Source organism: Bidens hawaiensis, unplaced genomic scaffold (genome assembly GCF_021521415.1).
Source record: "Bidens hawaiensis isolate Kalapana, Puna unplaced genomic scaffold, B.hawaiensis_p1.1 tig00003961_1, whole genome shotgun sequence".
NCBI lineage: Eukaryota > Viridiplantae > Streptophyta > Magnoliopsida > Asterales > Asteraceae > Bidens > Bidens hawaiensis.
The window spans coordinates 230,365-251,826 of record NW_027491228.1 but is presented as its reverse complement, the minus strand read 5'-3'; the positions used below and the strand labels follow the sequence as shown (position 1 = coordinate 251,826).

Below are 21,462 nucleotides of genomic sequence, written 5' to 3'. Positions count from 1 at the left end.
CGGTTGAGGCTGAGACGCGTGTTCAACATACTTCCCTTAAAACAGATTTCACGCCTCTACATTAGACAACGCGTCTGTCTCCCAGGGTACAACAGCCAAAGCAGTTTGTACTGCCGGAGATGTCCACACGCCCGAGGTTACATTAGTTAAATTGTAGTGTTAGAACTTGTGGGAAAAATAAAAATATTGAAACGGTGGTGGAATCGAATGGAGAAACTCATCTCTATGTGTACTCAACATATGAGTCTTTAAAGCTTTCTTCTTCACCATAACTCCTCATGTATGCATGTATTTTTTTTTTCTTAAACTTGCTAGCTTCTCATTTTTCTAACACTTTCACATAAGGCACATAGCCTACTATATTATACAAGAGTTAACGGTAAGTGAAATTTCACTTAATTAGAGACTTAATTCTCTAATAAAATCTATTAAGTGCCATAAAGAAAACTCTACTCAAGAGTTTCAACATATGAAGAGTTATAGTATTAATAACCTAATAAATTAATTTTCATTCATTTTTTATAATTTTCCAACATAACTCACTCACAATAACATAGAGGACCTATTAAGAATATTCTAAGCTTCACTCACATAATTATCATAAATTTACACTTAGAGGGTGTCCGAAATTCCATATTTTTAGCTCTTATAACTTATGAAAAGTTAAAAGAAGGTGTTTAAGAATACTATGTGAGAGTGTAAGTTGATAAGTTATAAACTCATAACTTGTAACTTATTGTTATAAGACATAAGAAGGTAACAATAAAAAAAAACTTATAACTTATTGCTATGATACAAACGAAAATAAAAATAAAGAATCCTAAACACCCCTTTCATTTTCACTTAACCTTGCTCAAGTACACGTGTATGACCAAAAGGTCCAAAATGAAGAGACGTGCAAACTACAATTATTCAACAAGAAACAATACCCTCTAGTTTTAACAATTCAATCTTCAAACTCTAAAATAATATTTTATTCACAAAATATCTTGTAACGGAGTCCACAAACCTCCACAACACAAGAGTCGTGTTATCCGTCAATCAACGTGGCCGTTTCCTTCACATCAAATATTCCCCCTGATGATAAAATATATATTCGTAACTCAAAATATAAACCGAAAACAAAAAAACTATAAAAACTAAAATATTTCCGCCGTTGTTTCTGTTAAAAAAAATAATATATAAAAAAAAACCGATTCCAATTTATTTGTCAAATGAACACATCAAGAATGGAATTTGATTTCAATTCCTTTAAATTCCAATTCATGTTGGAATGCTCAGATTCCAAATCTAATTCCTACTAATTCTAAATCCTATGCAAATTCCAATTCCAATTCCATTCCATTATGTGAAACGAACGCGTCCTAAAGGCTTTTTTGGGCATTATTGACTTGAACATCGCCTCCTAGGCGATATTTGAACGATTTGTGGGAGGGCGACATACCTTTGTCGCCGACTGGGGTGTAAAAAAAATAATATTTTATTCATGTGACTGTTTGATAGGACTAGAAACCATTACAACTTAAAAATAAAAATATTACATCCGGTAACGTGACGTCGCATATACCGTAATAACTTAATAGAATAAAATTTTGTGGCCGTTTCCTTCACACCAGATATTCTCCCTAACAAACCTCCAAAATATAACAACTTATAATAAATAAAATAAAATAACCACCCATTCATTTCATTCACACACACTCATCCACTAACTGCAACAGAATGGTTACCACTGAGGCTGAGATTGGCGGTGGTGGAGTGGTGGCGGTTAACCCTAAGCCGAGCAAAGGATTCACATCCAAAGCAATTGATTGGCTCGAGAAGCTTGTGGTGAAGCTGATGTATGATTCATCGCAGCCGCATCACTGGCTGTTCGGTAACTTTGCTCCGGTTGATGAAACGCCTCCGTGCAAGGATTTGACTGTTTTCGGTGAACTACCGGTTAGTTATCTACATGCTCGTAGTGCTATATTGTTGATTTATGTTTAGACGTAGTGTGAATTGGTGTTGAGTTAGTCATTGATGATGAATTGGTACACCGGTGATGATTTAGACCTAGCTAAACTGCTATTGAGTTAGTTAGTAGATGAGTAGATGATGTTGAATTGTGTTTTGAGTTTCGGTATTACGTCTCGTGTATGTATTTAGGTTTAAGTTATCACGATGAATTGATGTTGAATTAGTTAATGATGATGATATGTTACGGAATTGTATCGGTGATGATTTAGACCCAGCTAAACTGCTATTGAGTTAGTTAGTTAGTTTGTTAGTAGATGATTTTGAATTGTGGTTGAGTTTCGGTATTACATCTCGTGTATGTGTTTAGGTCAGGTTATTAGGATGAATTGCTGTTGAATTAGTTAATGATGACGAATTGTTACGGATTTGTAGCGGTGATGTTTTAGACCTAGTGTAATTGCAGTTGAGTTGGTAGATGATGTTGAATTGTTTTTGAGTTTCAGTATTACATCTCGTGTATGAGTTTAGGTTAGTTTATCAGGATGTGTTTGCTACGGAGGTGAATCGGTTGATGTGTTGTTATGATTAGTTGTATATTTGTGATGTATTAGTATCTGAATGTTTGATTAGTGCTTGAATCTCGTGATTGATGGAGTTTGTTGCTAATTTCAGTCGTATATTAGTGGTAGTCAGTTTGAATTATTATTAAATTTTTGTTTAGACCTAGCATAATTGCTATTGAGTTTTTATGAATGTTGAATCGTGTTTGAGTTTCGGTATTACGTCTCGTGTATGTGTTTAGGTTAAGTTATCGGAATATGTTTGTTATGGAGTTGTAGTATCTATTGATGTGTTATTATGCGTCATTATATATTTGTGGTGTATTAATATCTGAATGTTAGTTTCGTGCTTGAATGAGTTCAATCTCATAATTGATGGAGTTTGTTGTGTTGCTAATTTCAGTCATAAAAATTTGTGGTAGTCAGTTTGAATTATTATTTGTTTGATGCTGAGGATTATGATATGATTTATTGTTTAGACCTAGCATAAATTGCTATTGAGTTAGTAGATGATGTTGAATCGTGTTTGAGTTTCAGTAATTCCATGTATGTGTTTAGGTTAAGTTATTACGATATGTTTGTATCGGACTTACGGAATTGTATCTTTAATGTTTTATTATGCTTAATCATATATTTGTGGTGTATTAATATATGAATGTTTGATTGATGCTAGAATTTTGTAGTTGATGAAGTTTGTTGCAAATTTCTGTCAGGAAATGGTTTCATTATGTTTCTATAGTGATATCTGTAATAATACAATATCTGAATGTTGGATTCATGCTTGGATTTTGTAACTGATGGAGGTTGTTGCTAATTTCTGTGAGGAAATGGTTTCATTCTGTTTCTATTGTGATTATGTGTAATCATAGATTCATATCTGACTGTTTGTTTCATGCTTGAATTCTGTAATTGAGGGAGTTTGTTGCTAATTTCTGTGAAGAAATGATTTCACTATTTTGTATGGTGATTACTGTAATTATATAATATCTGAATGTTAGATTCATGCTTAAAGTTCGTAATTGATGGAGTTTGTTGCTAATTTCTCTTAGGAAATGGTTCCGTTATGTTCTAAGGTGATTGTCTGTAATCATATAGTATCTGAATGTTTGGTGGTGCTTGAATTTCATAAACGATGTAGTTTGTTGCTATTTTTTTTGTCAGGAAATGGTTCATTATGTTTAGTTAATGCTTCCACTTTCAATCATGCTTAAATTTCGTAACTGACAGGATTTTGTTGATATTTCTGTCACCAAAAGGTTTCATTGTGTTTCTATGGTGATTATATGTAATTAATATAATAACTGAATGTTTGATTCTTGTTTGAACTTTATAAATGGAGTTTGTTGCTAATTTCAGTTAGAACAAGGTTTCATTAGTATTTTTTATGAAAATTCTTGTGTTAGTTGTAACATTCTGTCATTTAATGTTTGTCTTTTGGTGTTAATTATCATTTCAAAATCTTTGTAATCACAGGAGTGCCTGAATGGTGAGTTTGTTAGAGTTGGTCCTAATCCTAAGTTTTCTCCTGTGGCTGGATATCACTGGTACATAACATCTACAGTTAGAATAAATAAGTTCACATTTGTTACAAAACTTTACACATTTGGTTCACAACTTTAATTTACACATGTTCTTTTATTTTTTTTTTCAGGTTTGATGGAGACGGGTAAGTGTTGTTCATCACTTAATCTCTATTTCTACACTTAATGCATAATTAATGGATTGCGATTATTAATAATATATATACTTTCATCACCCATTATAAAATTTTGTTTTGATTATCAATGCCCAATATTTCCTACTTTCTAAAATAAATCTATAACTTAACTACTTTGTCTGCAGAATGATCCATGGCTTGCGGATCAAAGATGGAAAAGCAACTTATCTCTCTCGTTATGTAAAAACATCTCGTTTGGAACAAGAGGAATATTTTGGAGGAGCTAAGTTTATGAAGGTATTCCTCTAAAGTTGTACCCAACATTAGGAATAGTAATAAATTGTGGAAATAAGTCCTTAGTTTTGTTATAGGTTTATGTTAAAGAGGTAGTTACATTTTAGTTATTGTATTTTCAGATTGGAGATCTGAAGGGGTTTTTTGGGTTAGTGATGGTCCATGTGCAGATGCTAAGATCAAAGCTGAAAGTTCTAGATCTTTCATATGGCCAGGGGACAGGTTGGTTGGTTAATATATTACTTTACAATACCTTTTTAGTTTTAATAACTTCAGGCCGCTTGTTCATGATCTTTATTCTTTAGTTACGAAAGTACAGTTCTTGATTTCTTGCCATTCTTTTTATAATTATTGTTATGTCTTGAGAAACCTTAGAAATAACTATTCACATCGATTTCTTTCAGGAAACACTGCTCTCATATATCACCATGGAAAGCTCTTGGCACTATCAGAAGGAGATAAACCATGTAAGTCAGACCTTAATCACTTAAGTTATTCATCAATGGTTCATATTTTTTAAAGTTTTTTACTTCTTACGTACAAATGTCTGTATCATGTGCATATTAGTTCGTTAAAGTAATTTCTTCATATGTTCTTCTAAATTTTAAATGTTTACCTACACATATGTAAGGTTAAGTGTACATAATATAACCTATACATGATTTACCCATGCTCTCAGAAAAAAAAACTGTGTTCTGCTAGAACCCTCCTTTAATATGTACATGTATGTATGTAATATATATGTGTATGTATATATATATATATACATATGTGTGTGTATATACATACATATATGTTGGTAACAATATTTACCTTGATGTGATCATCTAGGTCAGTTAACATAAGTGCAAATTGTACATTTTTTATAAATTTCAGATGCCATTAAAGTATTGGAAGATGGTGACCTGCAAACGCTTGGCTTGATGGATTATGATAAGAGGCTTTCTCACGCATTCACCGCCCACCCAAAGGTCGATCCAATCACTGGTAAATACTTTCCTCATTAATCGAATAATTATTAATTTTCTATTATCGTATTATTTCACGAAATAACATTTGTTTCCAGGTGAGATGTTTACATTTGGATATGCACAAACAGCACCATTTGTCACATACCGTGTGATTTCAAAGGATGGTGTTATGAATGATCCTGTTCCAGTAACAATACCAGAATCAGTAATCATGCATGATTTTGCGATTACTGAGAATTATGCTATCTTCATGGATCTACCTTTGTACTTTAGACCAAAAGTATGTGAATCTTGATATTCTTGTCGCTTTTAGTCATATTTCTGGCTTTGTTTTTAGTTTTTATTTAAATACGCTCATTAACATTTACACTATAATCCTCTTAGGACATGGTGAAGGAGAAAAAGTTGATTTTCACATTTGATAAAACAAAGAAAGCTCGATTCGGTATCCTTCCACGCTATGCAAAGAACGAGCTCCAGATTAAATGGTTTGAGCTTCCAAATTGCTTCATATTTCACAATGGTGAGGGCTCTTTTTTAGTTATTTCCATTTCTACCGTTCATAAAGTATTATTTGAGGTCTTACATTGGTGATTATTCAAAAATTCATAATATTAGCAAATGCATGGGAGGAAGGAGATGAAGTTGTTTTGATTACATGTCGCGTTCAAAATCCAAATTTGGATATGGTTGGTGGTGGTGTTAAAGAAAAGCTTGAAAATTTCTCAAATGAGTTGTAAGATTCTTATCCTTTATTAGTGTTTTGAGAGGTTAAAGGGGCATTTTAGTAATTTTTTACCTGACTAAGTTCCGTTGTTTAGGTTTGAGATGAGATTCAACATGGAAACTGGTCTTGCTTCTCAGAAGAAGTTGTCTGAGTCTGCTGTTGATTTTCCTAGGGTGAACGAGTACTACACTGGCAGGTAAACAATAAAAATAATAATAATGATAATAATATTTGCTGGACTTGATTCCCATCCTCGAGTCAATGAGGCAGGTTGGGCCGATCTCAAGTTATGGAATTGGGTCAATTAATTAAATCAGTTAGGGGTAAATTAAATGAGTTATATTTAATTTATGATAGCTAATTAGATAAACATGTGGGTTAGATGAGTTTGTAATCAGTTTTCGAGTTATATTTTCCTGGTTATAAGATTGAGGGTTATTCAATCCAAATTCATTGTTTACGATTTGGTGAGTTATATCAACCCCTTCTTGAATAATAAAGGAAATCACAGAATGACCATTTTGACTATATATTTAACCAAAATAGCCAGCCATTAAACCAAATCTATAAAAATATAACCATTACATGAATGTATAACCCAACCAAAAAAACGCATGTGGACATAGGCATCGATAATGGCGCGGGATTGGGCTTAAAAATCGCCATTGGCCTAAAACTGGTTTAACGGATTAGAAAATGCAACCTCATCCTAAAGAGAGATGATTTGGTTTTCGTAATTTGTTAGGCCAGAAAGATTAACCTGTTTGGGTGGTCAGGGGCAATTTGGTCCATTTTGTCTAGACCTCATCCAACTAATACTTTTTAATTTTTAATATCAGGGGCATTTTGGTCATTTTATCTAAGGCTTAACAGAAGTTAGTGTTAATACCCAAACCCGTTACTTTACCCAAACCACATGACCATCTATGTAATTAACTCTATTATTATTATTTGGATGCTACTTATTAATATCTTTTATGTCACTTCAGGAAACAACGATATGTGTATGCAACCAGGCTTGACAGCATCGCAAAGGTCACGGGCATTGTTAAATTTGATTTACATGCAGAACCCGAAGTTGGAAAAACAAAGCTTGCAGTTGGAGGGAATGTCCAAGGAATATATGACCTCGGGCCCGGTAGATATGGTTCCGAGGCAATTTTTGTTCCTAAAACCCCGGGATATGATTGTGAAGAAGATGATGGCTACTTGATCTTCTTTACACATGATGAAAGTACCGGGTATACATACATACAACTCCCGTAACACTTCATTATAGATGCGAAAACAATAAATTAATATATTTGTTTTTGTTTCAGGAAATCATCAGTAACGGTTATAGATGCGAAAACAATGTCTCCTGATCCAGTTGCGGTTGTTCCATTGCCCCATAGAGTTCCATACGGTTTCCATGCCTTCTTTGTGACGGAGGTCGGTTAATTTGATTTCTTGAAATGATTTTTTTTTACCGTTGATACTGCTGTTCAAAGTCTTTGTGTCGGGAATTTGAAAAGATTTTTGTTTGTTATTTTGAACAGGAACAAATTCAGGAACAAGCAAGGTTCTGAGTCTTTTGGGGGTGAAAACAAGTTACTATGGATGCGTAAGAATGTTTGTTAAAAGCATTGTATATGGTTTTATATAGTATCATAATTCATAATAATATAATAATGAATACAATGGATATACACATGAATACTTCATATGTGATATGCATTTGCAATTAATAGCAGTCGTTAATCATCATGTGCAATTGATGATGGCGTTGATCCAACCATGCGCATGCATCTACTAAGCATTTAAGTTCTTTTTTGAACAACCAACTAATAAAGCCCGGCTATTCGGGGTAACCCACTAGCAAAAGGTGACCGCATATGCTCGTGATTGCAGACAGCGCTTGGTAGCTTAAACCCACAATCTCCTTAGCCACACGAGTGGCGCCCGAGTGGGGTGTGAGAGTTTGGGCTTTAATTTTTTATTTTTTTATTTTTTTAAGGTTTAAGGTTTATTAAAAAAAATTTAGTACCAAACGGTGTTTTAGGTAAATATGAAACTAAAAGTATTTTGAAATAGTACATTGTTTTAAAATCAGTAACCAAATTATAAAAATTATTGAGAAATGTTGAATTTATGCAAGGAAAGCTAGAAATTAGAAATTGATTTATTTGGAATATATTTCTTCTTTTGAACTAAACCATTACGAGATTGATGGATTTATTTGGAATATATATTTTATTTATTTATGTATATTATTTCTCTAATTAATGATTTAAATGGATATAAAAATCGCCTTAATAGTAATTTAATTTACCTTTGATATCTCACCTTATAAATTTTGATCAAATATTAATTTTTTCCTTCACATTCATCTTAGTCATGAACAGAATCATTGTTTGCACCATCTTTATAACTATTTCGGTTGCCCTATCTAAATCCAGCCACCATGTTGGTGGTTTTAGTGTTGATCTTATTCATAGAGACTCTCCACTATCCCCTCTATATAACCCAACCCATTCACTAATCGATCGTAATCAAAATGCTTTTCTTCGGTCTGTGTCCCACCAAACGAAAAGCTCTGCAAAGATGGATGTGGATATTTCTGCAGAATATACAATGAAAATTGGAATCGGGTCCCCTCCCGTACCAATGTTCGTGACTGTTAGCACTTCAACTAGCCTTACGTGGATCCCATGTGAACCCTGTAAGAGATGTTACAAGCAACCGGGTGTACATATTTTTGTACCCGCTTCTTCATCAACTTATCACGCAAATTCTTGTCAATCAAAGGCTTGTAATTTTCTAGGTGCCAACAAATTTCCGCCGTGTGACACAAAACGATAATTGTCATTACGAAGACCCATTCAATTTTTACGTCACAAAGGGTGTCCTTGGTAGGACACCTTTTGGATCGGGCCAACTCCGTTCAAACAAGTTAACTGTGGGTGTGTTCATGAATTTAAAGATATTCCTTTCAAACAAGTTAGCTTTGGGTATTCTCATGAAATTGAAGATATTAATGATTATTCACATCAGTACCTTTCACATAATGTGAGTGGGTCTATTGGTCTTGGCGATGGCCCGCTTTCGCTTGTCAACCAATTAAAATCCGTCACTCTGGGAAAGTTTTCGTATTGTTTAATGCCACACGGTTCAAGTCAGCCTAGCAAAATCTACTTTGGTGAACTTTTTAATATGTCAGGGCCAATAGTCGTTTCAACTTCTCTTATGAAGACCGATGATTCACATTCCTACACCGTGTATTTGTTTGATGTGTTGGTAGGAAACAAGAGTGTCTCATCATACAATCACAATCACAATCAACCGGACTATGGAACGGCCGTCATGAATATAGACATCGATGCAGAATGGACTTCTCTGATGTGGTTTGATCGTTTTAAGCAAAAGGAAGGAAGTGAGATAGAAATTAAGGAAGAAGTATTGAGACAATTTTCTGAATGCTTAATCAAAACAATGAAAATCCCTTATAAAGGGTACAAAGAAACTTTACCACTACTTTACTACCTACTAAAATGGAAAAACATGTAAACATGGGAAACCAGGCATGGCACACGATTCCTTTTATTCCTCATGCAACCTACTGACTTTGAAAAAGTAAATAAATAACTTGAAGAAGTAAACAAACAAACTATTAAAACCAATTCCCACGTGCAGCAAGTTGCATGGTTACATGCATGACTCCCTTGCATTACTACACGTCCACGAACTCGGCGGGTTCGTAACAATCCACCCTGCTTGAATTCAACTTGTCCCAAGGTTGAAATCGGGATAAGCCTTGGCGAACCTCCACTTTGTTTCCCACGTAGCATCATCGTGGCTCTTACCGACCCATTTCACTAGTATCTCGGTTCTCGGCCTATATTTCCCTTTAGTGATGACCCTCTCGTCCAGAACATACTCCGGCTGAGGCACAGGAGGGGTAAAAACGGTGTCGTCTAGAACTACCAGGTTTGGCGCTCCAGCATCCCCTTCACATATTCGCAAAAGACTAACATGAAAGACATCATGAATCAGGGAACCCGGGGGTAGTTGAAGTTGATAAGCTACTGGCCCGATCCTCTTCAAAATTCTATACGGCCCAAAGTACTTTGGAGCAAGCTTGTTAGACGACCTGTTAGCAACTGAGATTTGCCAATACGGCTGAAACTTCACAAAAACCAAGTCTCATTCGCTAAACTCGACCTCTCGACGTTTCTGATCGGCTTGAGTCTTCATTCGGTTTTGAGCGGTCAGCAAGTTCACTCGTAGATGACGAAGAAGTGCATCACGATCACCTAAATATTCATCCACCTCTTGACCTTTTGTGGTACCCGGAACATACGGAATGAGTTTAGGAGGTGATCAGCCATAAACAACTTGAAACGGGGACATTTTTGTAGACGTATGGACTGACGTATTATAACTATACTCAGCCCACGGAAGCCAGTCAACCCATTTCTTTGGCTGATCCCTTGCAAAACACCGTAAATATTGTTCCATCGTTTGATTAACTACCTCCGTTTGCCCATCCGTTTGAGGATGGTAGCTCGAACTCATGCAAAGATTAGTGCCTTGGAGCTTGAACGATGATTGCCAAAAAGAACTAATGAATACCTTGTCACAATCACTGACCACCGTGGCAGGTCTGCCGTGTAACTTAACCACGTGATTGACAAACTCTTTTGCAACTGCCGCAACAGTAAATGGGTGTTTCATAGGGATAAAGTGAGCATATTTTGAAAGCCTGTCTACTACCACCTTAACCACAGTAAACCCTTTTGAGTTAGGAAGACCTTCAACAAAATCCATGCTTATATCCTCCCATACCCGCTCCGGAATCGGAAGTGGCTGCAACAAACCTGATGGTAACATGCTATCCGATTTAAAGCGCTGACAAACTTGACACCCCTTGATAAAAGACTTCACCCGTTCTTTTAGTCCAACCCACCAGAACGTTTGCTTGACCTTTGTTAGTGTTTTGAGTAAACTAAAGTGGCCCCCTTCCGGTGACGTGTGACAAAGGTTCAAAACAGTGTCCAATAAAGGTGATGTCGGGCTTAAAAGAATTGCCCCTTTACGAAACCAAACTCCATCTCTTAAAACCAATTCCAGTTGACCCCGGTGCCCCGAATCGGATTGTAAATTTTTGTAGTAAGGATCAGTTTGTACCTCATGCTGAATGTCTTGCCAAATAGTTGCACACGGGTGCGAAACGGCTATAAAGTAAAACTCGGGAAGTCGCGAAAGAGCGTCGGCACCCTTATTAGAAACACCCTTCTTGTACTCAATGGTGTAATCAAATCCCAAGAGTTTGGAAAGCCATTGGGCTTGGGCCGGAGTGGTAAGACGTTGCTCAAGAAGGTACTTTAAGCTCATGTGGTCCGTCTTAACCACAAAACGCCGACCAAGCAAATAGTGTCGCCATTTACGCACCGCTTTAACAACCGCTATCATTTCTTTTTCATAAGTTGACCATGAAAGCATCGAGCCCTTTAGCGGTGCACTAAAATAGGCAAGTGGTTTACCATGTTGTGTTAGTACTGCTCCAATCCCCACCCCGCTTGCGTCACACTCTATGGTGAAGGGCGGTGACCAATCTGGAAGACCAAATGTGGGGGTAGTAGTGAGAGCAAGCTTTAAAGATTGAAACGCGGATTCCGCCACATCGTTCCAAACAAATGGACCTTTACCCACAAGTCGATGTAACGGTGCCGCTGTACTCCCAAAACCCTTAATAAATTTGCGGTAGTACCATGCCAAGCCTAAAAATCCCCGAACTCCCTTGGCATTCTTAGGGTTGGGCCATGAAAGAACCGATTGAACTTTGGACAGTTCCACTGCCACACCCTCCACCAAAATAAGATGCCCCAAATAATGAACCTATGAAACTCCGAAACAGCACTTGGATTGCTTTGCATAAAGTTGATTAGTTGCCAAAATTTCCAAAACAAGACTCAAATGTTTCACATGGTCCGCCAGTGATTTAGAATAAACCAAAATATCGTCAAAAAACACTAAGATAAACTTACGAAGATATGGCCGGAATAAGTCATTCATCAAGCATTGAAACGTAGCTGGGGCGTTTGTGAGACCAAACGGCATAACTACGAGCTCGTAATGACCATCATGAGTGCGAAAAGCTGTTTTATGGATGTCTTCATCGTGAACCCGTATTTGGTGATAATCGGAACGTAGGTCCAGCTTAGAGTAAATACAAGAACCATGTAATTCGTCCAGGAGTTCATCAATGACCGGTATAGGATATTTATCTTTCACTGTGATATCATTCAAGGATCGATAATCAATACAAAACCTCCACGAACCGTCTGCCTTTTTGACAAGCAACACCGGAGAAGAAAACGGACTGTGACTCGGACGGATCAACCCCTATTGAAGCAGCTCACGTATCTGTCGCTCTATTTCGAACTTCTGAAGATAGGGTTGACGGTAAGGGCGGATACTGATCGAACGGGATCCCGGCACCAGGAGAATAGAGTGATCTTGGGATCGACGTGGTGGTAAAGAGTTAGGTTCTTGAAAAACCGTTGCGTATCGTCTAAGGACCTGACGAATCACAGGGCAAGAAGTGGGCTCGGGTGTCGGTTCAGAGGATAACAAACTGATTTGTAAAAAGAAGGCAGGCCCAAGTATCGCCATGGCTTCATGTGTCTTTAAGGCTGCCAATTCAGAACTTCGCAGGCCCTGGAGTTTGTGTGAAGATCCTGCTAGGTGAAACCTAAGTGTGAGTTTCTCATAATCAATCTCGACTGGACCGAGGGTCTTCAACCATTGGACCCTAAGACCACCGGACAAGCCGCTACCGGTAAGACAAAAAAAATCGGTGGAGATGAGACAACCTTGGATGGTGAGGTTCAGCCCACGCACACGACCCACACAAGAAACATGCTCACAATTAGCAATCACCACTTTGAACGGAGTATCTTTTTCCATCGTTAACCCGAAACGGTCCACTAATGCTCGATCGATGAAGTTATGGGTACTACCTCCGTCGACCAAAACAACCACATCCTTGTTCTTGATTTGCCCGGGTAGTCGTAGAGTTTGTGGAGTAGGGGCGCCGGTGATGGCGTAGAGCCGTAGTAAACTCCATCCAAGAGAGCGGTCCACGAGATTTGGTGTACCATTTGTGCCACTGCAGGGCCACCCCGTCCATGTGTAGTGACGCAAGGTGGGCTTGATCCACATCAGGAACCTTTTGAAAATCAAAAAACTGTTCAGCCTAGTAGAGCCAAGCTGTAGGGTCGTCGCCACTGAATCTAGGGAAGTGAACTCAACCCAAAAGACTAGTCTGATAGGTGAGGGAACCCGTTTGGCTTATAAACCCCACATCAGTTGCCCATACAACCGATGTGGGACAAGTCCTATACCTTGCAATGGTTTCAGTCCGTAACAATACACCCTCCTTAAGGGCCAACGTCCTCGTTGGTCACGGCCACGTTGGTCACGGCTGGCTCACTCCAAGCCACCACTCCGAGTCCTCGTTGGTCACGGCTGGCTTCCTCCAGGCCACCACTACAAGGTTGGCTCTGATACCACTGATGTGGTTTGATCGGTTTAAGCAAAAGGAAGGAAGTGAGATAGAAATTAAGGAAGAAGTATCAAGACAATTTTCTGATTGCTTAATCAAAACAATGAAAATCCCTTATAAAGAGTACAAAGAAACTTCACCACTACTTTACTACCTACTAAAATGGAAAAACATGTAAACATTGGAAACCAGACATGGCCCACGATCCCTTTATTCCTCACACAACCTACTGACTTTGAAAAAGTTAATAAATAACTTGAAGAAGTAAACAAATAAACTATTAAAATCAATTCCCACGTGCAGCAAGTTGCATGGTTACATGCATGACTCCCTTGCATTACTACACGTCCACGGACTCGGCGGGTTCGTAACATTCTCTCCCTAGCAATTTGTATGGTCCGGTTATTGGTGCTATAATCAAAGCCATAGGTGGTAAGGTCATGCTCAACCCACCCGAGTCTACTAATTATAAAACTTGCTACAAAGATTTGAGTTTGGACCGTGTCCCGACATTGACTTTGCGATTCACCGGAGCCGACGTGGAGGTGCTGCCCACATACATGTTTATGGAAGTTGAAAAAGGAGTGAGTTGCTTGACAATTCTAGAAGCTTTTCCTTATGTTGGTTATATTGGAACTTTATTTCAAACAAATTTGATGGTAGGGTTTGATTTGATAAAGTGAAAGGTGTATTTTAAGCCTACTGATTCCGCAACACGCTAGCGATGTGCGGAGTACTACTGAGTCATGACTTAGTTATTTTTCTTTTGTTTTAGTCGAATATGGGCAAATATTAAACTAAATTGTTACTTCTCGTATTATTAATGAAGATGTCCTTTTGTTTGGAAGTTTGTTCATAGTTTAAATCTTAAATAATGATAGTGAAATTTAACGGGACATATAGTGGTTCTAAATCATAATTAATTTTTTCAGTTGAGTTACTTAGGCTGGTTGGTCAGCGAAGGAAAGCTCCCGCATCAATAGCTCGTTACTTATAGTTCGAATACTCTTACATTGGCGTTCTCTCTCATAAATGTTGTGAGAATTAAACCCGAAGAAAACCTTATGAACAAAAACCCTGATCATCCGACCTAAATCATTATATAATCCACAGAATCAGTTTTCTTAACAACATAAAATGTATCTATTCCAGTTAATTAAATGATGAAATTAACTTAATAATTGCATTATTAAGATTGAATACACAATGTGTATGATTAAAGAATAAAACCAAATGTTAAAATATACTTCCCTTAAAAAACATTAAACGACAAGTATTATTATCAATTACTTTACCGTACACTACTAAATCTACTTTGTTGCTGATATTTCTTTCTTTCTTTTTTTTTTAATAATCAACTTTAAATATTATTTTAATTTTATATATACAATTAGACAACAAATCTATATTATAAAACTAGGATACACGTAGAGATTTTTACCAAAATAGGGTGGGAGAAAAAGTATTTACCAAAACAAGTTATTTGAAAAGTATTTACTAAAACACAAGTATTTATTTGAAAATTACAATTTCTCACTCATAGAATAATTTATCTTATTATTTTCCTATTTATGAAAGATGTATAAGGTGCTGTTTGTTTTTGCAGACATAAACTGTCTGCAAGCTGATTTCATCTGTTTTCATGTCTGCAACTGAAGATGTGGTCTGAAGATCTGCAAGCTGAAAATATAAGACTGTTTGTTTTTATAAGCTGATACTGTCTGCATAACTGTCAAACTTATCTCACAAGATAGAAGTCATTTATTCAAGTTACATAGAAAATATAATAATAAAACCAAGTTTAAAAACACAAATAGTGAAATAAACTCAAAGTACATTATTTTGCATTAATTCTTGTGCTATCTGATCTCGAAGTTGACTCATGAATTCACGGTCCGCTGCACTTCCATGTCGATCTACTTCTTCTTCACCACCATCTTGTGCATGTTCATCTCCATCTTGAAGGCGTACATTTGGGTGATCATATTCATCAAAAAGTTCATCACTTAAGCCCTCTTTCCGTATAAAATTGTGAAGCGCAAAACATGCAATCGTAACATTTCGTTGTGTAAGCAATGAGAATGGGGCCATTTTTTTTAATATTGGAAAACGTGCCTTTAATACCCCATAAGAACGTTCAATAACATTTCTAAGTTTTGCATGTGCGTGGTTGAATTTTTCTTTGTCGGTCAATGCACGATTTCGGCGAAAATCTCCAAGCCAATACCTCACATTTCGATATGGTGCCATAAATCCACGAATGTGTGCATACGCAGCATCACATAGATAATATTTATCTAAAATAGACAATACACGCATCATCTTAAAACTATGTATGTAATATAAATAATAAAGTTGAGATCGTAAATATATACCCGGAGGAGGAAGTGGAAATGGTGCATTAGCATTTGTTAAAGATTCAGACAATATTCTAGAATCATGTGCTACTCCTTCCCATCCGGCCACGAGAAAAGTAAATACCATGTTGAAGTCACATATGGCCAAAACATTTTGATAACACTCGCCTTTTCCTCTTCCTCTATACAAATGTTGTTTCTGAACAGGGACAATAGCATGTATCAAAGTTCCATCAAGTGCACCAATCGCTCCCTATATATAATTTAATTGTTAATAATATACATGGAAAGAAATCACAATAGAACTTGTATAATGTACCTTAAAAACTCGTCGTAATCTCTTATTACGCCCTGGAATATCTGGATTAGGATTAAAAGATGTTGGTACTATAACCTCTTTAGCAAACTCCATCATTGTTGCCAATACTTCATGAAAATACTTATGAATTGTTTGTTTCGAGTGTTGAAATCTACGCTTAATAACCGAAAAACGTTGATTGTGACCAATCATCATCAAAAACATAGCCATTTTTCTTTTGGGATTTCTCGGCCAAAAGTATCGAAGATATAAGAACATCACAATGAGGAGCAATAACTTTTGATTATAATCCATGATAAACCTGTCGAAAACAAGCAAAAATAACTGTCAAAAAACTGCACAAAAAACTGCTCAAAACCTGCAGCAATTTGCTGTAAAAAACAGCTCAAAAACTACACACAAATGCTGGTGAACAGCTCTAAAACAGCCCAAAAACTGCACCAAACATATAAAAAACAGCTTCAGTTTGCCAAACTACTGCCAAACTACCAATACAATACACATAACGGTGTCAACTTACATAATTGTTCAAAATACAAAGCAAATAACGGTTCACATAATACGAATCACATAACATGAATCACACCAAAAAAACAAATACCGACATCCCTCCCTACTTGAACATCCCTAATGTCGTCCCGGTCATCTTAATCCACCCTTTCAACACCTCAGGGTCTGATGGCAATGTCATCCATGCCTGTCTCATTTGTAAAGATTGACCAAAAATGTTAAATGCTGCCAAAAACAAGGGATCTATAGGCTCTAAGCCAACTAATTTCAACTTCTCATAACATTCGTCAATTGATGGTCCTTCCATGCTTTTCACCATATGCTTGAGTGCTTGTTGCATATCTTTAGCCAAATCATCTAGGGTAATGGTGGTCTTAGAGGTTTTAGCCTTTTTGTTGGGCCTAGCTTCATTATCATTAGATGTTTGAGCGTTATTATTGGTAGGAACTTCATCACCATTTTGAAAACTTTGTTCATGAGAGTCTCCATCATCATTTTCTAGATTATGAAAGCTACCATCTTGTATCTGAAGTGTTTGGACATGTGGGGATGATGAAACTCCAGATGTTTGAGTAGATGTCCATTGATTACCACCTGTAGCACTAAGCCCTTCAAACACAGCTATGTGAAGGTCAAGATGAGGCAACGGGCGCGTTTTTAATGACATTGCCCTCGGGTGACCCTGCGCCAAATTAATAGGAACTATAATAAATACTTTTCACTTTAACATATGACATAATACTGGAAACCTAAACAAATGCACACCTTCTTAAAATCTTCCCATTCCTGAGGCGTTAAAGTGAACATATTTGTTTCTGGGTTGTATAGATTTCCAGTCTTGTTTCTCAAATAGCACCATCCTACATATTTTGATTTCATAGTATCAAAAGCATTTCTAATTTGCTTTTGAGTCAAATCCATGTGAAATTGTTCCTTGAGTTTCTTCCCTACTATAACCCAAGACTCCCTGCACAAGCTTTGTCCATTTCTACCTATCCTCCCTATTTCTTCAAGACATGTTTCTAATAAGCATTTAACAGCCTCATCCGTCCATTGTTGTCGACCATCATTAGTTTCCATCTAGAATTAAATCACACATAACATACAAGACAAACTGCTCTAATAAACAACACAAAACAGCTCAAAAAACTGCACAAAACATGCAGCAAAACTGCTCTAATAAACAGCACAAAATAGCTCAAAAAACTGCACAAAACAGCAGCAAAATAGCTCTAAAAACTGAATAAAAACTGCAGCAAAAACTAGATGCAAACAAAAAACAAGACTTGAACCGAAACTTACTTCAACGAATCTATGGTATTGTTTCAATGGAGGAATCTAAGACACCTAGAGTTGGCAGTAGAAGTACTGATCTAGAAGTATTACAGAACAAAAGGTTCAAAGGATACAGGTGGGGAACATACTCCCATTCTTGGTAAAATGGATCAATGGAGGAATCTAAGACAATGGTGGCAAGCAAAGGTAATATGTGCAAGTAATTAAGACAATGTCAGAAGCTGGTGGGGTGCACACGAGCCGCTCGCGAGCTACTTGAGAGTTCGTGAGAAAGCTCGATCGAGCCGATCTTAAACGAGCTCAAGCCACCCACAACCATAAACTAGCTTGTACTTCACAAAATTATTAATTAACATATATGATGTTATGAAAACATTACTAAATAGTAAATATTATCTTATATAGATAACTACAATTGAAAAATTATATAAAAATATTTATAAATATATAAAATTTAATCAATAAGTAGTAGACGAGTCTAACCCTAGCCAAGCTCGAGCTTGTAAAGCTACCCACAAGCCGAGCTCGAGCTTTATAAATACTGATCAAAACGAGCTGAGCTCGAAAGATCCTCCTATATGTTTAAGTGGATGTATGATTTGATATTTTTATTGCCAAAAGTCCAAGTAAAAGTTAACATATGCATAATCTTTATGTTTTTATACACCGTATGTTATAAACCTTGAAACAAACGAGTGGTTTAAAAAGATACTATAATGTATATAATAATACAATGGTTAATTTGACAGGTATACATGGACTCGGAAATCATGGCAATTATGTCTCAATACATGCTAAACATGGCTTAGTAACATATAATTTTTCTCACAAGGTATTGAACCTGTGCGTTGCGGCACGCGGGTGTATGTGTTTATGTTCAGCTTTTTACATAGCTAAACATTTAAGATAAAACACAAACTAATCAAGACCAGCCAACCCCTGTAGCTAAACTGTTTTTATCACATTTAAGATAACAATCTAGCATGTATAAGCATGTACTCATATTGATGTTTAACCACACATACCTAACACGCACAGTTCAAGTCCTTTGTCTGAAATTGCCCCATGCCATTTCATGTATATGGAAACTCTTGTGAAAAGAAACCAACATGACAATAATTCAACAAAACTAATAAAGTTGATAAACTACCTTATGCATCATAAGATTGATGATTGATGTTCGTTTTCATGAATAACAACATGACTTTGGTATTGGTTGTCGAAAAATTATAAGTGACATTGGCAAGATTTATTATAATGCATACAACCTCCTTAAAATGGACATTGGCAAGATCCATTTTACCAAGAATGGGAGTATGTTCCCCACCTGTATCCTTTGAACCTTTTGTTCTGTAATACTTCTAGATCAGTACTTCTACTGCCAACTCTAGGTGTCTTGGCTCGCCTAGAGACTCTAATTAATTTTTTCTTGCCCTTTAAGCTTCGGCCACAACAAACAATTGATTGATGAAATGCTTGAACCGAAACTTACTTCAACGAATCTATGGTATTGTTTCACATCTGCAAAATTATACCTAAACCCGACCCCCCTAGTTTAGGGTTTTGTTTTTCAATCAACACCATGGGAGGGGCTGGTCGGAGGAGAAGAGGGAGGTACCTGGTCGGAGGAGAAGAGGGAGGTCACCGGAAAAATGATCGGAGGAGGAGCGCCTGATGCTGTGTACGTACCTGGTCGGAGGAGAAGAGGGAGTAGGGTTTTGTGAAGATGTTATAAGAAAGAGATCTGTGTCTTATTTTTGAAGAGGAAATAAGATGTGTTCAGATCTGTTTAAAAAAAAAAAACAAACAGTCTTCAAGGGTGACGTCTGCGCGCCTGCAGACATAAGCTCCCTTGAAGATGTTTGAAGAAAAAACAAACACCCCCTAAGAGAACGTATTGAAAAATAATAAAACTCACTTTTTCTTTGCATCTTCTTTTTAAAAATTATTCAGAATTTGTTTAATATTATTTTTATTATATAACAAAACAGATCTGAAAAAATGTTTCATATTATTGTTTTTGGGTTTTTCTATTACCTCTATCTTTTTTTATTAAAAGGCGCTAATTTTATTTCTACTTAATATCGATAACTAGGGGTGAGCAACTTAACCGCCATAACTAAACCGATTTTAACCGTTAACCGATATAACCAATGGGTCGGTTTAATGAATTTTTGAAAACCGTCTAATACGGGTCGGTTTTAGTTAAAGATAATTTCAAACCCGCCATAACCGAACCGACCCATTTATTTAACCAACAATATGCTTGGATTAAGTTTCACCAAACATATGTCAAATTGTACCCTTTTTATGTTTTCGGTTCAACCTTAGTAATCGAATTAACTTGAACTTCATTGATGGATTATATAAAGTTGTTTTTTTTTCTAATATTTGGTATTAATGCTACCGAATATATATTTTGTTGGATTATGCTATGTCGTATTTTTTAATATTTGGTACCAAACTTTTTGACTCAATCACATTGTCTTGGTTACGGTTAACCGACCCATAACCGACTCGCTATAACCATTAAAACCGATTAACCGAAACCGCCATAACGGATCGGTTATGGTTATGGTCATCCATTAACCGACATATCGGTTATGATTATGGGTTTGGCCTAAAACCGCCCCAAACCGACCCATGCACACCCCTATCGATAACGATGTTAATCGGTTGAAATTGGTCTGGTTAGCCATCAATATCGGTACGATATTGCACTCGTAAAGCTTAGCGATATTAAAAAAATAAGACTTTATTTTGAATACAAGTTCGTCTCAATAAAATTATATTGAGATGCGAAGAAAAAAATTATGCACCATTGTTTTAAGACCCCGAATCCCGGGAATCCTATAGATGGTTATCATGTCCAAAAATTCTCAAAAATTTAAAGTTAACAAATTCATCTTATTAAAATCGTTTCAGAGTAATAAACAGCGAAAAAACACAAGTACTAAAACAAGTTCCCCAAAGCCGGGAATGATGCCCGAAACAAACTTTAGATATATCTAGTAATAGTAAAAAAAAAGTGTTCATTATTGAAATCCCCGACTAGATATGTCTTCAACCGTCCAAGTAGTCTCGAGCACGTCCAAGCGGTGTAAGCATTCTCCTCTTAACCTGAAACTCAAACTAACATACACACAAAGTCAGCTTGAGCTGAGTGAGTTCAAGTTTTAATAAACGACATTTATGTAAAACATTCCAAGAGTTTAAATATAATACGGGATATGAACAGTTAGGCCATAATAAACAATAAGTAGTCA

At 36.5% G+C, this 21,462-nt stretch overlaps 2 protein-coding genes across 2 annotated transcripts; both read left to right on the top strand.

Moving 5' to 3' along the window:
• The first annotated feature begins 1,699 nt into the window (after positions 1 to 1,699).
• Positions 1,700 to 7,768, top strand: LOC143624787 (carotenoid 9,10(9',10')-cleavage dioxygenase 1-like). The gene is made up of 14 exons (XM_077095322.1): positions 1,700 to 1,941; positions 3,993 to 4,063; positions 4,171 to 4,185; positions 4,362 to 4,473; positions 4,593 to 4,692; positions 4,875 to 4,937; positions 5,347 to 5,457; positions 5,537 to 5,721; positions 5,826 to 5,964; positions 6,060 to 6,177; positions 6,263 to 6,364; positions 7,158 to 7,409; positions 7,488 to 7,599; positions 7,707 to 7,768. The coding sequence occupies exons 1-14, from the start codon at positions 1,723 to 1,725 to the stop codon at positions 7,734 to 7,736; spliced, it is 1,629 nt and encodes a 542-aa protein (XP_076951437.1). The 5' UTR covers positions 1,700 to 1,722; the 3' UTR covers positions 7,737 to 7,768.
• Positions 7,769 to 8,751: 983 nt separating this feature from the next.
• On the top strand, positions 8,752 to 9,714 carry LOC143624759 (aspartic proteinase CDR1-like). The gene is made up of 2 exons (XM_077095305.1): positions 8,752 to 8,869; positions 9,131 to 9,714. Exons 1-2 carry the CDS (start codon positions 8,752 to 8,754, stop codon positions 9,712 to 9,714), a joined length of 702 nt encoding a protein of 233 aa, XP_076951420.1.
• Positions 9,715 to 21,462: the final 11,748 nt, after the last annotated feature.